General features: G+C 34.2%; 3 protein-coding genes across 6 annotated transcripts in view; 2 read left to right on the top strand and 1 right to left on the bottom strand.

Annotated features, from left to right (window-relative positions):
• Positions 1-561: 561 nt before the first annotated feature.
• Positions 562-2,433, bottom strand: LOC106669285 (succinate--CoA ligase [GDP-forming] subunit beta, mitochondrial). The gene is made up of 2 exons (XM_014398632.2): positions 2,024-2,433; positions 562-1,881 (listed from the first exon to the last, which is right to left on the bottom strand). The coding sequence occupies exons 1-2, from the start codon at positions 2,243-2,245 to the stop codon at positions 844-846; spliced, it is 1,260 nt and encodes a 419-aa protein (XP_014254118.1). The 5' UTR covers positions 2,246-2,433; the 3' UTR covers positions 562-843.
• Positions 2,434-2,688: 255 nt separating this feature from the next.
• Positions 2,689-13,929, top strand: LOC106669283 (PMS1 protein homolog 1-like). Of its 2 annotated transcripts, none has more exons than XM_024227145.1 (16): positions 2,689-2,950; positions 3,012-3,163; positions 8,359-8,479; positions 8,540-8,704; positions 8,760-9,034; positions 9,123-9,248; positions 9,300-9,446; positions 9,505-10,047; positions 10,216-10,374; positions 10,444-10,603; positions 10,664-10,925; positions 10,979-11,173; positions 11,230-11,357; positions 11,421-11,578; positions 11,651-11,776; positions 13,098-13,929. In XM_024227145.1, the coding sequence occupies exons 1-16, from the start codon at positions 2,941-2,943 to the stop codon at positions 13,149-13,151; spliced, it is 2,781 nt and encodes a 926-aa protein (XP_024082913.1). In that variant the 5' UTR covers positions 2,689-2,940; the 3' UTR covers positions 13,152-13,929. The 2 variants fall into 2 exon arrangements, with proteins under 2 accessions (XP_024082913.1, XP_014254114.2); XM_014398628.2 differs by lacking the exon at positions 13,098-13,929 and adding an exon at positions 12,078-12,095 and having other exon boundaries at positions 2,690-2,950.
• A 2,430-nt stretch (positions 13,930-16,359) lies between these two features.
• The window catches only part of LOC106669284 (tripartite motif-containing protein 3-like), a 29,632-nt gene continuing 25,411 nt past the window's right edge, over positions 16,360-20,580 (top strand). Inside the window, exons 1-2 of one of the 3 annotated variants that reach the window (XM_024227147.1) lie at positions 16,360-16,879; positions 16,988-17,086. In XM_024227147.1, coding sequence (XP_024082915.1) covers positions 16,996-17,086 — 91 coding nt within the window. In that variant the 5' untranslated portion in view covers positions 16,360-16,879; positions 16,988-16,995. Of the gene's footprint in view, positions 16,880-16,987; positions 17,087-18,943; positions 19,107-19,134; positions 19,257-20,580 lie in introns of those variants that run through there. The other 2 variants (XM_024227149.1, XM_024227148.1) reach the window with 2 other exon arrangements.

Here is a 20,580-nt window from a genome sequence, read left to right as displayed (position 1 = left end):
AACGAGGTTTCTATCTTGACTCTTTCCTGAAATATTAACAATTTTGTGACTTTAGTCTAAAATTAGATTTTTGTAACAAAAAATCATAATTTCTTAACTTTAGTATAATTAAAATACAAATCTGGTTAATAATTAAATACTGTCATATAGGAAGTCCACCTTCCATTGGGTGTCACAGACAAGAGGTCGCACCACTTTACTGTAAATATTTTATACTATTATAAATTAAAACGTCATAGGCATCAAACCCAGATCGAGGGTTCCATAAACGAGTAGAATAACCTAACTACACGGTCCCGTCTCCTATTATTTGGAGGGTGATTGTATTTATTAGAGTGAATGGTATGTAAATAGGAAAGATTATATTTAAGAATCAATAATTATGCCTAAGCTTAAAAACCGCATGAGTTAAGGGCTGAAAAGACCTAGCTGTTGACCCACCATGGAGAACTTCGGCAGCGGGATGGATAAGAGAGATGTCTGACCTCTGACCCCAGACTGTCAAAATATCACAACTGATGAGGATAATAGTTGTAAATGGGTAAACATTTAACTCATTTGAACATTGAAAACTTATTTATTCTTGAGTACAAAAATATAAGGTATTTAAATAGAGACTTAAATACTTTACATAACCAAACATTTATATCACCATAGCATTGTTAACTATGATTTTCACATGTTTAATTTTTTTAAAAACTAAATTGACAAGTTTTTGTTTTTATGAAAATATAACTACAGATTAGTTTAATCTATTTAATGACTAAAAAAGCTAGGCTCAATCTTGGAAGGAATGAATTAACATTAGTGATGAACTGATTTTTGCCTGATCTATAGAACATATTATTTTAAGGTTGACACAACTTTTTTTGCCGCTTCGTCTAAATTTTCTGCAAATGTAATTTTAAGGCCAGAATCATTTAAAACTTTTCTAGCTGCAGTCACATTAGTACCTTCGAGCCTAATGACAAGGGGCATTTTAAGATTTAAAGATTTCGTGGCTTCAACTATGCCATTGGCAATCGTTGCGCAGTTGACGATCCCACCAAAAACGTTGACAAGGATTGATTTGACATTGGGATCGGACGAGAGTATCTCAAAGGCTTGTTTAACCTGGGACTCTTTAACTCCACCACCGACATCGAGGAAATTTGCAGGCTCTCCACCGTAAAGCTTGATAATATCCATTGTCGCCATGGCGAGACCTGCACCATTGACCATGCAACCTATTTGACCATCCAGCCTGATATAATTAAGATTGTTCTCTGCCGCTTTGGCCTCGAGAGGATGCGTCTCACTTTTATCATCAAGCTGAAATATAGCTTTTTGCCTAAACTTAGCATTATCATCAAAATTAATCTTAGCATCTACAGAAACAACCTGGCCATCTGAGGTTTCAGCGAGTGGGTTTATCTCGACCTGTGTCGCATCTACATTTACAAATAAATCATACAATCTTTTTATCTCATTAGCAGCTTTTACACGATTTGGACCTTCGAATTGAAGGAATAAGGCTACTTCTTGTGCCAAATCAAGCGAGATGCCCTTGTAAATGTCAATAGGGTACGTTTTGATGAGGTGTGGTGTCTCTTTGGCAACTGTCTCAATATCAGTCCCTCCCATTGGAGATGCAATGATTACAGGACCATTAAAAAAACGATCCATGACTATGCTGAAATAAGTTTCCCTCTGAATGTTGACAGACTCGGCGACCATAACTTTATGAACTAGGATGCCTTCTTTAGGCGTCTGCTTCGTTATCAGCTTGTGGCCGACCATCTTTTCGACTATCGGGCGTACCTCTGTTGAGTCTCTCGTCAGATGAACACCTCCCTTGAAACCATTGTCAAAATGGCCAAGACCTCGCCCACCGGCCAACACCTGTATAAATAATTTTCGGTTAACTTGAGTTGAAATTTACAAAAAACATAGGAAAGTTAATTAAATAAAGAAGGCAGTTTTTAGACCGTTAAAAAGAGTTATGTTAAGTTCATTCGGTATGGAGAGATTTGAATCGCTTCACCTGAGCTTTGATGACATACTCATCCACTTTGAATTTCGTTTCCAAATCTTTGGCCTCCACTGGATCTTCAATGATGAGGAACTTCTGAACGTTGACACCATAATTTTGAAGGAGGACTTTACTATGGCATTCGAGCAAGTTCAAGTTTCTACTCTGGACCTGGCTGGCAAGCGGTCCACTCCTCCGATACAGGTTCAGAAATTTTCCAATCCTGCACACCATCACGCTTTACCAAATTTGCCAAGGGACAAAGGAAATAAAACGAAAAATGAGAAAGTTTCTTCAGAATCGTCCTTCAAACTAGAAAGTTACAAAAAATCTTATACATTATCTTATAACTGATAACCGACAAGGTAAGGAAAAATAAAACAGGAGACAACGAGCGGTTAACAGGGAACAAAGTCAAAAACAGATAGAGCAATGTTATCAAAAAACAAATGAAATATCACTTTACCGTGTATATTATCAATAATCACAATTTAAAAATCAATGGAAAATATTTAACACAAATGTTATTTATAATACATAAATATACGCAATATTTTGTAATTTGTGTGATGTTTCTAATTGTGACCCCTCCTTTTTTCAAATCACTGCAGTATAAAAAAAAATTCAAACTGCTTCAGGCTCTTGTTTTGTACATTTTTCCCAATTTAAAGAATTTATTTAATGAGTTTTAATTAATTTAAAACTGACATCGACTGTAACGGATCCAATCATCTAATTCGAAATGTTCCCACATGTGTAGTAACCCTTCTGCATCCTCCTATTCTTAATATTATTTATTATTTTCAAAACAAATCCTAGATTTACACAGAAAAAGTTTTTATTTTCATTTGTAAAGCGGAAAAACTATACTGAATCAATTTTCAATCAGATCAACAGTCACTAACAGAGTTTGAACTAGATGCTCAAAAATGTCTTCAGGTACTTAATACTTCTTCTTAGATGGTTGTGGAATGTCAGTCTGAATTGGTTGTCTTTTTAGAATCTACAAATGGCCCGAGTATGAACCGTTTGTCGAGTTCAACATTAAAACTAATAAGCAGTGCACAGGTCATCACTTCGGTCTCAACTGTTGTAAAAGAATTGATTGAAAACTCCATCGATGCAGGAGCAACAAACATTGAAGTGAAACTGGTAATGTTTTATAATCCTTACGTTACTTATAGTGTTTTAATGGTGAGCGAGAGCAAGAGAAAGATAATTATGTGATGAATTAAAACATTGGTTTTTCTGGTTATTCTAGTGTGCCAATACTTGCTGCTTAGGTCTTCTTTTTTTACATGTCACCATTTTAGCACATTACATTGTGAAATTTACTCATGAGATCTTCGGGGTGATGAACTTGTGGTATGGTTGTTTCTGATTATTCTAGTGTGCCAATACTTGCTGCTTAGGTCTTCTTTTTTTAACTTATATTAGCATATTAGCCACTACACATTGTGAGATTTACTCGTAAAGTCTTCGGTATTACATATCACCGAATCACATATCACCATCCCTAACCATCCCTAAGACTAAAACCGAAAATGGCGTATTGGCTATACACGGCAGTAATAAGACCCAGAATAACCTATGGATCACTAATCTGGCGGAACAAAGCTCAACAAAAAGTAGCTACCCAAACATTAGGCAGCATACAAAGACTAGCAAACCTATGTATCACAGGAGTAATGAGAGCAACCCCTACAAACGCATTAGAAACTTTGCTAAACCTACCTCCATTGGAAATATTCATACAAGAGAGGCTAGGAAAAGCTCACTTAGGCTCCAGAAACAATTAAATTGAAAAGGCACTAAACAATTCGGGCATACAACCATAATCAACAAAATCAGACACCCATTATTAGAAATGGGGACTGATTACATGATCCCGGAAACAATCTTCACAACTTCCTATAAAATCTCAACGGACTATAAAGGAGAGGAAGAACACAGGAGAGCATCAGATACAATGATATGGTACACAGATGGCTCCAAAACAAACGAAGGAACTGGATCAGGCGTTTTCTGTACAAGCCCAAAATTTGAGCAATCAAACTCATTAAGGGTATTTTAAGCAGAAATAAATCCATCAACGCTTGTGCCCTGGAAAATCTTAAAAGAGGTTACATGGGCGAAAACATCCTCATAATATCTGATAGCCAAATAGCTATTAATGCATTACAGTCAGCCCTCCTATAACACGGTGAGTGCATACCGCGTTATATGGAAACCGCGCTATAAGAAACTCGGATTTAATCGTACAAACCAGGCTAATTCGTGGCGTGTTCTATGGAAACCGTCTACCGCGTTGTATGGAAACTGCACTATAAGAAACTCGGAATTAGTACAAATCACATCATTCGTACCGCGTTATATGGAGACCAATAAATACAAAAGACAAGATAAATTATGAATTATTTTTATTGAATTGAAGAGTTCATATAAGGATTGTTAAAAAAAAAATGAAACAAAAACTAAACTAAAAGACTGTTTTCCAACAAAAACAAGAAAGACTTTTGTAAAATTATTTATTTTTCAACACTCATCCTCGCTGTCAGATATGAGTCGCCTAACTCGTCTTCTTTTAATGGGCAAAATGTCTTCCTCACTTGGTTCTTCTTCACATTGGTTTTCGATCGTAGCTTTTTTTTCTAACTCCACTAAAACCTCTCTATAGGGAGCTAAGCAATTTCTTAACTCTCTTTTAAACTTTGCGCTGCGCACCGTTGAACGATCAGTTTGAATGAAATGAAGTTCTAATTCTTTAGCCAAATTTAGCCCTTTTTTCACATCTTGTAAATCGAGATTTGGCACCCAATCGTTTTCCTTATTTTCGTTTACTAATGCATTTGAGGTAGGTGCATCAATTAATTCCATCAGTTCTTCCTCATCTAAAGTTTCTTCCCCGAGTACTAGTTCTCTTACATCCTGATGGTTTACTGCAAATTCTTCATCGCTTAAACGAGAAGCAATGTTTACTATTCTGAAACTGGGAGTGAAATTGTAGAATCATCTTGTATTGCTTGAACCATTTGAGGTAAAAGAGGTTTCCAACACGCATTAAGCGTTGATAGTTTAATTTCCGCGCAAGCCGATGACAGGGTTCTAATACAATCTAAAATAGAAAATTCCATCCACACTTGAATAAGAGTTTTATTTTCACTATTTTCTAATCTGTTTTATCATCAGGCTCCCTGATAGATTGCTGCACACATGAAGGGTGATACGTTCTTTTGAAAGTTTAAACCCCTGAGCACGCCTTCGATTTTTCAGAATGAAGGTCCTAGATGGTAGCTTTTTCCAATATAATGCCGTCTCATCAGCGTTAAAAATCTGATCAGGTGAATAACCTCCTTCATTGATAATTCTAGCCAGTTCCAGCTTATAATTTTCGGCATCTGCTGAGGCCTGTTCTCCTTGAAACTTAATATTGTGCAATGTGTACCTTTTTTTTAGCTTTTTGAACCATCCTTTACTCGCGACAAACGAATTATTTTCTAGCCCTGCAAAAGAATGCCCAATATTAAGCAGCGTCTTAAATGTTCGTAGATTTTAAGTGCTTTCTTATGATAAGATTTCCACTGATAGGAATCTTTTTGGCTATACAGTCTTCCAACCAGATCATTAACGCCCGTTCCATTTTAACCATATTAGAATTTCGTGTGCGAGTAACACGTTTCGCACCTAACGGACAGCCATCTGCCCACAGTTTTCCTTATATTATCTGCATTTTTCTTTAAAGTTCAAATTGTAGATTCATTCAAATTTATTGATTTTGCAACAGACGATATTTTTTCCCCGCCTTCTAAATGATTTAAAATTTGGATTTTATCTTCAAGCGATATAAACTTTCTTTTTAATACTTTCCTTGTTTCTTTTGTGTTTGACATGATGCAAATCTAGGGTAATTAATTATTTTAATAAAATTAATTACTTTATTATTATTATATTAGTACAACTTAAGCATATTACTTATCGTATTGTGTAATGTTGTCCAATTATAAATCACAAATTAAGCAGCTAAAAGCTGAACGAACGGAAGGTGTAGAAAATTTTTTAGAAAGACTTGGTCACCAATAAAATGTATGTACTGTGAAAGATCTCTGAGATGACTGAAACCGATGCCGTAAACGGCTATGAGATAAGCTGGCATGTTTATATAAACATATTGTTTATGTAGCTCGGCTGTGCTTTTGCGTGGAAAATAAAACTTACATTAAAACCTCTTACAATATCTAATTACTAGAGTCATTCATAGGCTGTGTGGAAGGGACTTATGGATTCTGTTAAACAGAAACTGTAAGAGTACCGCGTTATGGGAGGGCTGTCGCAATTTCAGTTACGCGTTATATAGAAACCGCCTTCTGAGAGTACTGTGTTATAGGAGGGTTGTCTGTAGCATGTAAAAGAATCACATCAAAATTAGTCAGTGAATGCATCCAAAATCTCCACAACCTGGGGAAACAACATCCTGATGATATCTTGGGTGCCAGGGCACAGGGGAATTTTGGGTAACGAGAAAGCACACAGACTGGCCAGAGGAGGATCTGCATGACCATACATAGGCCCCGAACCTATTCTTGGGATAATAAAAACAAATATAGAATCCTCCATCGCAGAATGGATCCAAGCAAAACAAAAGGAGAAGTGGATAAACTCTAGCGGTGCTAGACATAAACTTATGATGAAACAACCCTCACCGAGACTGGCAAAAACACTGCTGCAATTGGAGAGGGCCAAACTCAGAGGAGTGGTAGGACTAGTAACCAGTCACGGCATCTAAGAAAACATCTACACAACATGGGTATATACAGCGATGATCCCATTTGCAGATTATGTAATGAGGAGGAGGAAACGGCCACTCATATCATCTTCAAATGCGAAGCAACAGCTCAATGGAGGTTTAACCTAACGTACGGAAAAGACTTAGGGAATCAAATTGCAGCAGCAACAGTCAATGACCTGATACTTCTAAGAAGAAGGATTGAGTCTATTGACTGAACTAAGGAACTCGGAAGGTACAATAAGCCGGAAGGCTGCAGTGCCTGGGGAATACAAACCCCGCTTCCTTGTATCCTTTCCACCATACCATACCATACCAACTCATGAAGCCTCCGGAATGACGAACTTTAGTTTGGTTGTTTCCAATAATTCTGGTATAACAATGCTCACTGTTTTGGCCTGTCGTGTTTTAATTTCGTCATACCGCCCTTTTCAGCATGTTTGAGTGTAATTTTTATGTAGTTTTATATATAAAAACAGCCTAACATATATATATTAGATAGTGAAATTTACTCATGAGTTCTCTGGGGTAGAACTGTACAAGTTAGAAGTCTACAAACCTGTAGTTTGACTGTTTCCAATAATTCTGGCGTGACAGTTCTTACTATTTTGGCCCATCACATTTCAATAGATCACCATTTTCAGTATGTTTGTGTTTTATTATAATTTAGTAGTACTTTTTAATAAGTAAAGAAAATAAGTATAGTAAAAACAATTGTGGAGACTCTCAACACGACACACAAGAATGACACATCTACACGGAAAACAAACACTTTAAGCCCTGAAGATGATCTCAATAAAGATCGAAACATTGGCATGATAAAGAAAATGTTTTTCTAAAACCTACGTCACACCAGACCGCACCTCACAATCTCCAAATAATCATTGGCTAATGGTCACCAAACACCACACATTGTAAAAACAGTTTAATACACTTGATTAGATTGTGAAATGTACTCTTATAGTCTCTGGGGTTATGAACTTGTAATTTGGTTGTTTCCAATAATTCTAGTGTGAAATGCTCACTTTGGCCTGTCCATTTTAACGTATCACCATTTTAATATGTTTATGTGTATTTTTATTTAGTCTGAACTTGTTTATTCATAAAGAGAATAAGCTTAATAAAAACAGTGTAATGCACTTGAAAAGATTGTGAGATTTACTCTTGAGGTCTTTGGGTAATGAACCTGAAGTCAGACTCTGATCATTTTGGTTTCCCTATCCTCACTGTTTTGGTCTGTCGACCTGTCTGACTCACCACTGACATTAGCAAGAAGTTATGCACATAACAAACGGAAATAGCTAGGATAGGTAAATCATAATGATCAAAAAGAACCAAACTATTTATGTTTTGGTCATTCCCAATCATTTTAATCTGCCTATTCTCGCTTGGTTGGTTTGTCGGATGCATTTTGTCATATTGTTTGTCTGCATACATAGACACACTGAAGATGCCGAAATATGTCAGACAGACCAAAATTATCGGTACTGCTCAAAATTACAGGTTCTTCAACCCGCAGACCACAGGAAGAAAGTTCACGATACATTATATTTTATATTTTTAGGAAAATCATGGTTTAGCTAGGTTGGAAGTGAAAGATAACGGATGTGGAATCAAAAAGCAGGATGTTCCTTTTATGTGTAAAAGAAGTTATACTTCAAAGATCAGTGATTTTTCTGACCTAGGTGATTAAAGAATAATTCACAATAGATGAACAATAGTTTAAATGCAATTCTTTTTTTCAGAAAAGCTGAACAGCTATGGATTTAGGGGAGAGGCTTTGAGTTCCCTTTGTGCTGTGGCCGAAGTGTCAATAACAACCATGACTGATAAGGATGACATCGCTCACACTTACACTTTTGACAATAATGGTGATATTGTTTCATCTTGTATTTCCCATTTAAATAGAGGTAAAGATCATGATTTACCGTATAAACCCAGGTGACAGTTTCTACAATTTCTTAGGCACGTCTGTTGTCGCCGTTGAGCTTTTTAAAGCTTTACCAGTCAGAAAGCAGTTCCTAAATAGTGGCAAAAGGCGAAGCGAGGAACTGAAAAAAGTCGAAATCCTAGTTAAAAACTTGGCCTTGATTAACCAGGGTGTTAGATTCGTACTGTCACATAATAAATTTACAATTTGGCAGAAATCCGGCGTCAGTTCACTTATGCAGTCTTTCGTTCAAGTGCTCCCTCCGACAATAGTCAAGCAGTTGCATGAAATAGACCATGAAGAAGGAAATGTAAGGGCTTGAAAAGAAAAATTAAAATTAATGTTTTTAAATTTTTAAAAGTCTTTATCTTGCTCTTTCTTATTGTTGATATTTTTAGATCAAACTTAAATTAGTTGTGCCAAACCGAGAGTGTAATGTTTCGAGTACGTGCTATGGAAATCCAATGGATGCCATATTTTTATTTATAAATTCTAGACCTATAAGAGACAAGCAGATAGAAAAGGTAATTAGTTGATTGAGTCATAAAAACAAGTTAAGTTATTCCTAATTTCAGGCCATTCATGAAGAAGTGTATCAATTTTTTGGACCATTAATCCCTGTAAATAAGTATCCAACATGCTTAATCACAATATCTTTACCTCCTGATAGTCTGGATGTGAATTTGGAACCAAATAAGACTAAAGTTCTCATCAAAGATTTGGTATTGTAATTTTTCTATATTTTATGGCCATTTTTGATTTGTTTTTGTCAATTTTCAGGATATTCTAATAAAATTAATTAAAAGATTATTGATTGAATATTATGTGGGAAATATGGAACCGCCTAAACCTACCCAGGAAGTGAAAGTAACGAAGCGAAAAAAAGACGACGGTTTTGTAGAAGTCTCCTCAAAAATTCCAAAAATAGACAGCGAATTCGATCTGCCAGTTTTATCACAGGAGACAGAAAGTGAAGTTTTAAATGATGAATGCAACAAATCATCACCGATGGAAAACAATTCATCATCGCATTTAGCATCTCAAGATGAATCGGTTAAAACCAGTTTAAATCCTACCTCGCCCCAAAGAAATAACAAAAACTATCCATCTTCAAGCGAGTATATTGAAATTAATTCGGATTCGGCTGAAAAAGGCGAATTTACGACAAGACCAGTGGAAAGTTCTCTCTTCAAGATGACCGACAGTACGAATCCGTCTCTGTCTGAAACCGAGAAACATATTAATGATCTGGTTTTGTCAATTTTCAAACAGGAAGATGCTTCCGATGAGACTTACTGCGAACCTATGGTGGAAGGCGAAATGGTACGTTGAAAGTTAACTACTGTTGAAACTGAAAATCTCAAAATTAGTTCACTTAAATAGTAGTTCAAATAGCAAATAGCAAAAGTTATACAATATAATAATAAAAAGTCTGTTTAAATAAACAATTTATAATAAGACAATTTTATAGATTATCTTATTTATTGTTAGATGAATGATCTATCCAGTTTAGTAGACGAAACCCAAAATAATTCTTCTACAGAAAATTCCTCAGTTGATAAACCATTAAGTACATTATCTGCCCACTGTGTTCTTACATCATCAGATTGGAGCAGAGGCAATGTTGAATTTAACGGGCAGTCTGTACAAGTATTTTTTTTTTAAATTTATTATCAATACAAAATTCTTGAGCAAAATTATAATTAAGTTTGTTTTAAGGGAACGACTGTTATAGCACAACAGAATGAAAGCATGCTAAACTACACAGGCTTAGAAACGTCTTGTACTTCCCAGCTCAGTGAAAGAAGCGTCAGTAGTCAAATGGGGCAAAAAGATATGGCTGCTTTTACTAAGTTCGCACGAGAAATGAGAGCACAAAGTATATTTTATTTCTTTTCAATACGAAAAAACGATTATAAAGTTTTGATTCGTTTTTTAGTTATCAAGCAATCCCCAGGCATTTCGTTTACATCAGTTGCAAGCGAGTTGTCGTCAAGATGGAAAAATCTACATGAAAATGAAAAGCAAGTTTACAAAGAACAGTCCAAAGCTGAGAAGGAATGTTTGAAATTGAAAAAACAATCAAATAAAGCATCTCCGATTATGAAAAAGAAAGAAGAAAGATCTGTAAAGAAAGTCTACCCAAAAGTCACCCTTTGGAAAATTTCTACAGACAAAATTAAAGAATTCATCAGCAGCCGGTAAGTAATATTTTTACTATTAGGCCACTTTTTAACCAAACTTTAAATTCCAGTGATAAAACAGTACATTCGGAACAATTTGAGGTACTAGGCAGGCTAAATGACAATTTAATTGTTGTACAGGAAGATGAAAGCATATCAGTTTTTAGCAGCCAGAGATTAAATGAAGCTATGAAACTCCACAACAATATTTCACATATGTCAGTGCCTATAAAAGTCCTCGAAAACAACATCCCAATCCTGAAAGAGTATGAAAGTTCTTTGTTTTACATTATTTCAAATATCAGGCATTTTCTTCTTTCAGAGATATTGGAAAAGAGCTTTGGGACACTTTGCTATCACTGGAAACAACTTTTGATGAAAGTGTTGGCAAAACAGTAATTTGCAGTGAAAAAATCACAAAAAATGGTCTAAGAATTGAAAAATTTGAAGGTTTCTTGGCTTTCTCCCCCCAAATAATCCACAACTTTTTTATAAAAAAACATTATTTTCCAGATGGAACTAAAACTTCTTTCTTTATAACTGATGTTCCATTGAATATATCATTTTTTGGTATCGATGACCTTCTCGAAATACTGGAGGAGATTAAAGATAGAAAAGGTCTCTGCAAGATGTTAAATTGCAGACCTATGAAAGTCCTCAGCTACATAAGGGTAATTCAAAGTTTTTTAATTTCTCATTTATTTGTTTATTTATTTTTTATATATTTTTTTTTAATCTTTCAGAGCGAAACGTTGCGCTCGCTTTCAAATCACAGTCCAAAAATCAATGATAGTTATGTGAAGGACGTTTACAAGTTTTGGAAGGCCAAGGTAAGACCTTCATCCTGCAATTGTCCCCATTTCCATCCAGTAAGTATGTCTTTGTATGAAACAGAAAAAAATAAGGGTTAGTTACATTTTAAATAGGTTGTAAAACACCTGAAAGCATTCTTGGACACTATCTATTATCAATAATCATTATTTTTATCTAAGCACTATTGAAATACGAACTGGAAAGATAAACGATCTTAAATTACTACATGTCTGGTTCATATTTTTCAATTTAAACTCTGTGATATTAGATATTAAACTTTTATCTTATTTATTGTATTGTTATCACATTTTTTCTATAATAAAAAAGTCTTATTATTAATTTTTTAATTTTTTTCAGATTTCCTTATAATTCCAAGCATGTTGTTCATTTTAATAGTAATATAGTATAAAAGTTAATTACTTAATAAATTATTTTATGCATAAATGTACAACTTTTGCCTTTTTGTACACAAATTTGTGTACACACATAACATAGACTTCAATATTGTAATTTGAGCAAAATTTCTTAGTTATCCCCATAAAATTAAAAACAGGATTTTTAGAGCAAAAACACCACATTTAAACAATCATTGTGGTTTTAGAGTGTGAACTGATCATTCGCAGCAAATGATTTGTTTTATTTTCCAAAGCATCGATCTTTTTATTTGTTCACTAACTTTGTGGTTCGCTTGACCAATTAATATACTACAACAATTAATTAAGGTTTTTAATTGAAATAAAAAATCAATGGCACGAGCGGGATTCGAACCCACGATCTTCGGCTTGATACGCCGCTGCTCTACCACCTGAGCTATCGTGGCCTTGATACACTCGGACACCAACTTCCCATCTCAACCCCACCTTTTGAATTTTCCCTCCTTTTTGCCATTTTTCAAATGTCGTGTAATCGGGTTGGATTCTCGACGACAAATGAAATGGCCACGGAGAGCTTTAGTGAAGTATACTTCATTTTTAATCATTAAATTCACTAATTTCGTGGTCCGCTTGACCATTTGTCGTCGAGAATCCAACCCGATTACACGACATTTGAAAAATGGCAAAAAGGAGGGAAAATTCAAAAGGTGGGGTTGAGATGGGAAGTTGGTGTCTGAGTGGATCGAGGTCACGATAGCTCAGGTGGTAGAGCAGCGGCGGATCAAGCCGAAGATCGTGGGTTCGAATCCTGCTCGTGCCATTGACTTTTATATCTCAACTAAAAACCTTAATTAATTGTAGCTTTTTATTTATGTTTTTATAATCACTTCTTTTAACATTAAATTATTAATCCTAAGACCCCAGTTGGCTTAACTTTGTTTGTAAATGTAGCTGTGTGATAAGAAACATTTAAACATAAATGAATAGGCTGACCTATTTGCAGAGAAGGAGCAGCCGTCTCACCCATGAGACTGGAACTACTGTGCTAAGGTTCTAGCTAGAAAAATGGCTTGCAAAAGAAAACTTTAACACTGGACAAATGCACCGTGTATGAGGCAAAGAAATAGATTTATAAAACTCTCAAAAAGGAAGATGAAGGAACTCCTCTTAACTACACCTAAATAAGGTGGACAAAGCAGACTGTCAGATTAGCCAGAGACATCGGCGCATTTCCTATGTCAATGTGAGCCACTAGCATGTATAATTTGTACATGTAAGGCAATTCTCACACCAAGGGAAAGGCAAGTGCTTTTGTGAGAAAAAGTGTACTTCCTCTGTAATGTCTTAATAATATGGGCTTCACTATAGACCATAGACCTATAAAAGTTGGAATCCTTACTTGACAAAAAAAAGTAGCTGTTACTGAAACAAGTCAGAAAAAATAATTGCTTAGATTCTTTATAATCTGGGAGAAGGATTTAGTTTTCAATGAAATACTCTATACAGAATACAATGCAATCTTTCATTTAAATTGGAATAAAATATGTCTCTTTTTATAATGACTACTTTTAATATACAAGCAAATTGTATTGGTTTTTGGTCTTACTTTCAATGAACTTTCTGAAAAGGTAGCAGTTTTCTCAAATAGGCCAGACATTAAAAAGAAACTGTTTCATGAGTCACTCAATTCAGCAAGAATCTGTTCATGTACCTACAGTACAAATCACTAAAATAGGAGAATACATTGCTTATTGATTTTAGGCCTATCAGTGATTACCACAGAAAATGAAGTTAGTATATCCGATGTGTCATAACAATGAAAAAGAAAATGTACATCACTTTCTTTTACCATATAAGGCACTAATGTTAGATAATGATACATTTTAAAATTAGCATTTGAATCTTAGAAATTTGATTAGGAAGCCTAGTGAATTTGTAGCTCTATTGCTTATTCTTGGATGAAAAATACTATATTTTTTAGACAAGCATTGTATTTGTAAGAAGTGCACTTTCTGATCAATCTCATCAACGTCACAGCAAAGGATTTGGATTTATTTTCAAAAGCTATCCTCTTATTTTTAAAGATTTTATTATTACTTTTAATTTCTCACAAGCAAATTGTTCTGTTTTTTCTTGATTTTTGGTGGTAAGTAATCTCAGGAATCTGGTTCAATGAACTCTTTCGAAATGTAGTTATTTCCTAAAACAAGCCAGGCAAAAAATGGAAGTTTTGCTTCATGAAACTCAATTCCGCAAGTATAGTTCATATATCTCCGAAGCAAATAATTAAATTAAAAGAACCATTGCCTATTTTTTTTTTTTTTTTTTTTTTTTTTTAAAGGATAGTTCTTACTCACAGTAAGTACTTACTGTGAGTAGGAACTATCCTTTTAAAAAGTATTGAACACCACACTCACTCCATCATTTATCATTTCTACCATCGCCTATTGTTTATAGACCTATGAGTGATTATCACTAAAAAAATATAGCAATGAAAAATAAAATATATATCACTTTCTCATTAATTGCTTGGGGAAGTACTAATGGAAGATAATGATTATTACAGACATTTGAAGGCAGTGTAGATATGTACTAGACATTTTTTAGGATGTCCCTAAGTTTTTTTGTAGCTCAGTTGCTTAGTCTTGGAGGAAAAATACTACATTTGGATAATAATTGTGGCTTTAAAATTTGAACTTTCTGATGTCTCAATGATGATGGTCAATGACCAATGATTTTGCTTTATTTTCAAAAGCTTCCTCTCTTTTTATACATATTCTTATAATGATTACTTGATTTATCCAGCAAACAAATTGCACTGTTTTTCTTGATTCTAGAGGTCTCTGGTTCAACAAACTTTATAAACTAGCAGCTTTCTAAAACATGCCAGACAAAAAAAGGGAAGCTTTGCAAGAGCAACTCGATTCGGCAAGATTATAGTTCATGTATTTCTGAAGCAAGTAATTAAATTTAGAGAACTATTCTCTATTGACTAAAGAGCTATCAGTGATCATTGACTTTGTAGTTTGAATGTCCAATGTGTCATTGCAGTGAAAAGAAAATGTATATCACTTCTTTATGTACCAAAAAGGAATGGGAAAGAGAGAAAAACACGAACTTTAAGAATTGCACCATATTGGTATACAGACGGGTCTAGAATGCTAGAAGGTACAGGTTCAGTCCTTGAACCAAATACTCAGAACCCATGTGAAAATACACCAGTTCTTCCAAGCTAAGGTCCATGCAATTGAAAGATGTACCCAATTCAATCTAAACAAAGGGAACAAAAACAAGAATAAAAAGTAGTTTGTCATAGCAATACATATCACATTTCCATTAATTGCTAGATAAATGGCTGTCAGATAGCCAAGCAGCCATCAGAGTGCTAAGGTCAAACATCATTAGCTCAAAGACGGTGCTGAATTGGAAAACTAAATTAAACAAATTAGGTATGCAAAACAAAGTCAGCTTTTGCTGGGGTCCCAGGACTTGTGAGAGTAGATGGCAACTACATAGCGGATGCCCTTGCAAGAAGAGGGGGGCTGGTAGGACCCAAGCATAGGAGCACCTCAGACAGGATACAAATAAAATGGGGGAACAATGGAACACTCCTATTGGACACAAACAATCCAAGAACCTCCTAACGAACTTAGGTTGGCATAACACAACACAGCATGTGCAGATTCTGTAAAGAAGCTGAAACACCAACACACCTAACAAACTGCCAGCAGGAGGAACTGTTTTGGAACGCACATTGTATCCATAGAAGAGCCTGAACCACTTAAAACGGGACTACTTATCAAGTTACTTAACTTAATGAACTAGGACTTACGGCTTTAAGCACAGAACAGGGAATCAATAGCTCTTAAAGGGTGCAGTATAATATACATCCCGACTAATATGTCTGTGTATCACTTCTTTATTAATTTCCATTGAAGCATTAATTGTAGGGATAAACTTATGACAGACCTAGCATTTGAAGACAATATAAGCTCTAAAAATGTTATTGGATGCCTCCAAGTGATTTGGTAGCTCTGTTGCTTATTCTTAGAGGAAGAATACTACATTTAGACAATCATTGTGGTTTAAGATGTGCAATTTCTGTTAGATTTCATCAATTGTAAAAGCAAATGATTTTGCTTCATTTTTAAAAAAAACCTCTCTTTTTATATCTGTTTTTATAATGATTACTTGTAATTATTTAACAAGTAAATTATACTTTTTGTTTCAATTCTTGGTGGTAATCATTAATTTCAAACTAATCATAGGTTCAATGAACTCTTTCTAAAGGTAGGGGTTTTCCAAAACAAGCCAGACAAAAAATTGAAGCTTAGTTTCTTGAGCAACTCGATTTCGGCGAGTCTGTGAGTTGAGTTGCTTGAGAATCGAGAATCTGCGCGAAGTGGCCGCGCCTGCGCCCGCTTCACCACCCTCCGCGTATCCAGTTTTATAAACAAAAGCCTTGTCCCTTCACGACTCTTGCTCCAAGTTTCTTGTTCCTACAAAGGTTAATCGATTGGCCAGCTGATCTCCGTAGCTCGAGCCTCGAAGAACGGGCGCTCTCAACTCTCATCCTGTCGTCCGTCTCCTCGCTTTTTCTCATTTCACCCTGCTCGAAATGTCCCCGTCCTCATCGTAGCCGTGGCTCCGCTTCGTCTCGGAAGATTTCAAAATGACTTCAAATCCTCGTCATTTTCCTCTTCGCCCTCGGGGGAAATGCCAACAAAGTCTTTGTGTTTAAAACTGGCTGAAATCACTTAGGGAAAAGAGCCAGATCGATAAAAGGTGATGTCTATTCTAAGTTGCATTTGTCATATTCGATTGATATTCAAATCACGGGCTATTCCCACCATTTGAATGCTTGATATTAAATTTTTTCTTTCTTTATCGCAGCGACCGAGATGGTCAGCATGAGCTCAACCCTTGTCGAGACGGTCTCGATAAACTATGAAGACTTCAATGAGAGCTTTCTCACCTGTGGGACATGCCTTTGTAAGTAAACATTGACAGTTGTCAGTACCCTTCAGTCGCCTGTTGGCCGTGATGCCATAAAGTGACAACCCTGTCATTGATGCTTGACTCATCGTTTACAGTTATGAACATATCAAACTGATTCTTCCATTTTACATTATACCATTAAATTTTTATTTGAACTGTTGATTTTATCATTTGTTTTGCTTGTGTATTGTCATGTGATAATTTAGCTGTCACATCCATATAGATTAGCACAGAGATCCTTGCTTTTAATAGTTCATCAATCTACTATTGAATTTTCAGTCGAACTGTCCTTTTTTTTCATTTGTTTTGCTTGTGTAACATCAATCCTTTCAACAATGATTATTTTGTAATCTTCATATGTAAAAAAAAGTAGTCAGATTCTTACGGATTATCACAGAATCCTTGCTTTTAACCATTCATCATTATATAATTGAATTTTTAGTCACACTATCCATATTTTCATTTGTTTTGCTTGTGTAGAGTGATGATTGAAATATGATTTTTGGCTGTATACAGTTATAAAAAATATCAGTTCTTATAGATTATCACAGATGATCCTCGCCCTTTAATCGTTCAACATTATACCATTGAATTTTCATTCAGACAGTTGATTGTATCATTTGTTTTCTTTGTGTCAACGATGATTATTTTGCTGACTGATCCTTTCAGATTATCATAGAGGTCCGTGCTTTTAATCATTCAACATTCTACTATTGAATTTTCAGTCCAATTATCCATTTTTTTAAATATGTTTTGCTTGCGTAGCATCAATCCTTTTCAACAATGATTATTTTGTAATCTTTACATGTAAAAAAAAAGTCAGATTCTTACGGATTATCACAGAGATCATTGCTTTTAACCATTCAACATTATATAATTGAATTTTCAGTCAAACTGACCATATTTTCATTTGTTTTGCTTGTGTAGAGTGATGATTGAAATATGATTTTTGGCTGTATACAGTTATAAAAAAAATGCCAGTTCTTATAGATTATCACAGATTGCCCTTTAGTCGTTGGATATTACACCATTGAATTTTCATACAGACAGTTGATTTCATCATTTGTCTTGTTTGTGTCAACGATGATCATTTTGCTGTCGCATTTTTATGGATTATCATAGACGTCCTTGCTTTTAATCATTCAGCATTGTACTGTTGAATTTTCTTCAACTGTCCATTTCTTCATTTGTTTTGTTTTGTCTATTTCTTTCCTTTCATCAATGTTTTTTTTCTTTATTTTGTAATGTTTATTATGAAGCACAGATTTTTAAAATAAGACATCTTTTTTTTATTTATAATTTGGGTTTTGTTTTTTCCATATTATTTTTGATAATTTTTTGTTTTATTTTTACATTAAATTTTTTAGACGTTCGGGAATTTACACTCATCATCAGAAACTACAATATCTTGTTATTTTTATTAAAATGATCCTTGCCTTTAATAGTTTCAAAGATATACCACTGAATTTTCATTCAAATTTGTATGAAAACAGTTTATTCTTACATTTGTTTTGTTTGTATAGTATTAACCTTATCATCGATGATTATCCTGCCTCAAGCTATGAAAATAACAAACTAAATTACCACAGGCATCTTTGCCTTTAATCATTCAGTTTTTCAATTATACCATTGAATTTTCATTTATGCAGTTTTTTACATTTGGTTTTGTTCATTTAACGTTGTATACAATTATAAAACATGTTAGATTCGTATAGATTATTACAGTGATCCTTGTCTTTAACTGTTAAATATTATAATATACAATTTCTTAGAAAACAAAAGATTTTAACTTTTTTCTTTTGTTGTGTGACAATCATTTCATTGATGATTATTGTGGTGTAAATTGTAAACAACAATAGGTATAAAGTATCAAATTTGAATAGATTGTCTCAGGAATAGGTCCTTGTATTTAATCAGTTTGTTTTTCCATGTTATAAATCCTAACAAAAAAGAATTAAAAGGGCAAAACAACAAAGTAAGAGTTTATGGAACCCCCAACTTACCATTCAAATCTGTATGAAAATATTTTATTTTAATATTTCTTTTGTTTGTAAAATGGCAATCATTTTGTCGATTAATGTCACCAATTAATGATAAATTGTCAGAATCCAGAACAGTTTTACAGTAAACTTGATTGATCTGAGCTGGAGTCTGGGAACAATAGGTGATCTCGTGGCAATTATTTTATTAAGGCAGTTAATATTATTTATTGTTTTACCCATTGTATAGAATAAGTGTAGAATAAAGTTTCAAGAAATAATTTTGTTGTTGATCATTATCAATAGAAACAATCGTAATTGCGGGAAACAAAACCTGTTTGTAGGCAAATAATAGTTGGAAAAAACTGATTACACGTATTAAACTGAGTTACACATATTTTAATCATAAAATTCTTAAAAATAGTCCATCAAGAACACATACAATGAACTATTGTCCAAATAAGTTTCCTTGAGTTTTGAAAATTTTCATGCAAAAAATAATATTTTTTTTTTTGGTTTCTTGATAATGCTAAAAGAGCCTATAAAATCAATATAAATTGTTTATTAATGATTCTGGTTTAAGGGATAAGTATAATTCAGTTGTTTTTGAAAAATTAAGTAATTTGTTTTTCTTAAGTAATTTGTTAATGTGTGGTGTTTAGCGACAGTTGGTTAATGATTATTTGGAGATCGTGAGGCGGTCTGGTGTGACGTAGGTTTTAAAAAAACATTTTCTTTATTGTGCCAACATTATGATCTCAATAATGATCGAAACGTTGGCACGATAAAGAAAATGTTTTTCTAAAACCTATGTCACACCAGACTGCCTCTCAAGATCTCCATATAATAATTTGTTAATTATTTTTCAGTATCATGTTTAATGTTTGGTGAATGTAATTTCTTCTTATGGAAGATTTGGAAAAGCACTTCCTAAACCATATTTAGTATTTGTTAGTTTGATAGTTAAAAGTGTCACTAATTTAATTTATTACACCCCAGGAATATTAAGCTGTTAAAGTAGCCTTTGCTGTTGTAAACACATACTGTTTACATTTATGAATTTTTATTTGTCTATTTTATTCTGTTTGGTGGTGAATTTATTGAAATCTACATTAACTAGAACATAAAGAGAAAACACATTGCCTTGTAGTTAAGAAAAACAAAAGCCAACTTCCTATTTGTAATTACATCAGAGATAAGTGTTTTAAATGTGGATTATTCGTGAATCTGAAATTAGTAAATTATTTGATCCAAAAACATTGTGCAGTTAGGTGGTTTCCAATCATTTTGGTCCTCCTATCCTAGCTGTTTTGGTCTGTCTGTTATTTTGTCAGACGTGTCCCTTTTATATGTGTTGCCTTTGAATCATAGTGGATTCAAGAAGAGATTCATCACCCCTTAGAATCAAAAAAGGAAATCTCATGATGGTAAATTTCATCTTGAGGCCTTAATCCATGATGTCAAAAGCAAGTCTGACAAAATAACATAGGGACACCAGACCCAGTACTG

This window comes from Cimex lectularius, unplaced genomic scaffold (genome assembly GCF_000648675.2).
Source record: "Cimex lectularius strain Harlan isolate CLEC.00 unplaced genomic scaffold, Clec_2.1 scaffold35, whole genome shotgun sequence".
NCBI lineage: Eukaryota > Metazoa > Arthropoda > Insecta > Hemiptera > Cimicidae > Cimex > Cimex lectularius.
The sequence above is the reverse complement of the archived record's forward strand: the minus strand, read 5'-3'. Positions and strand labels throughout refer to the sequence as shown.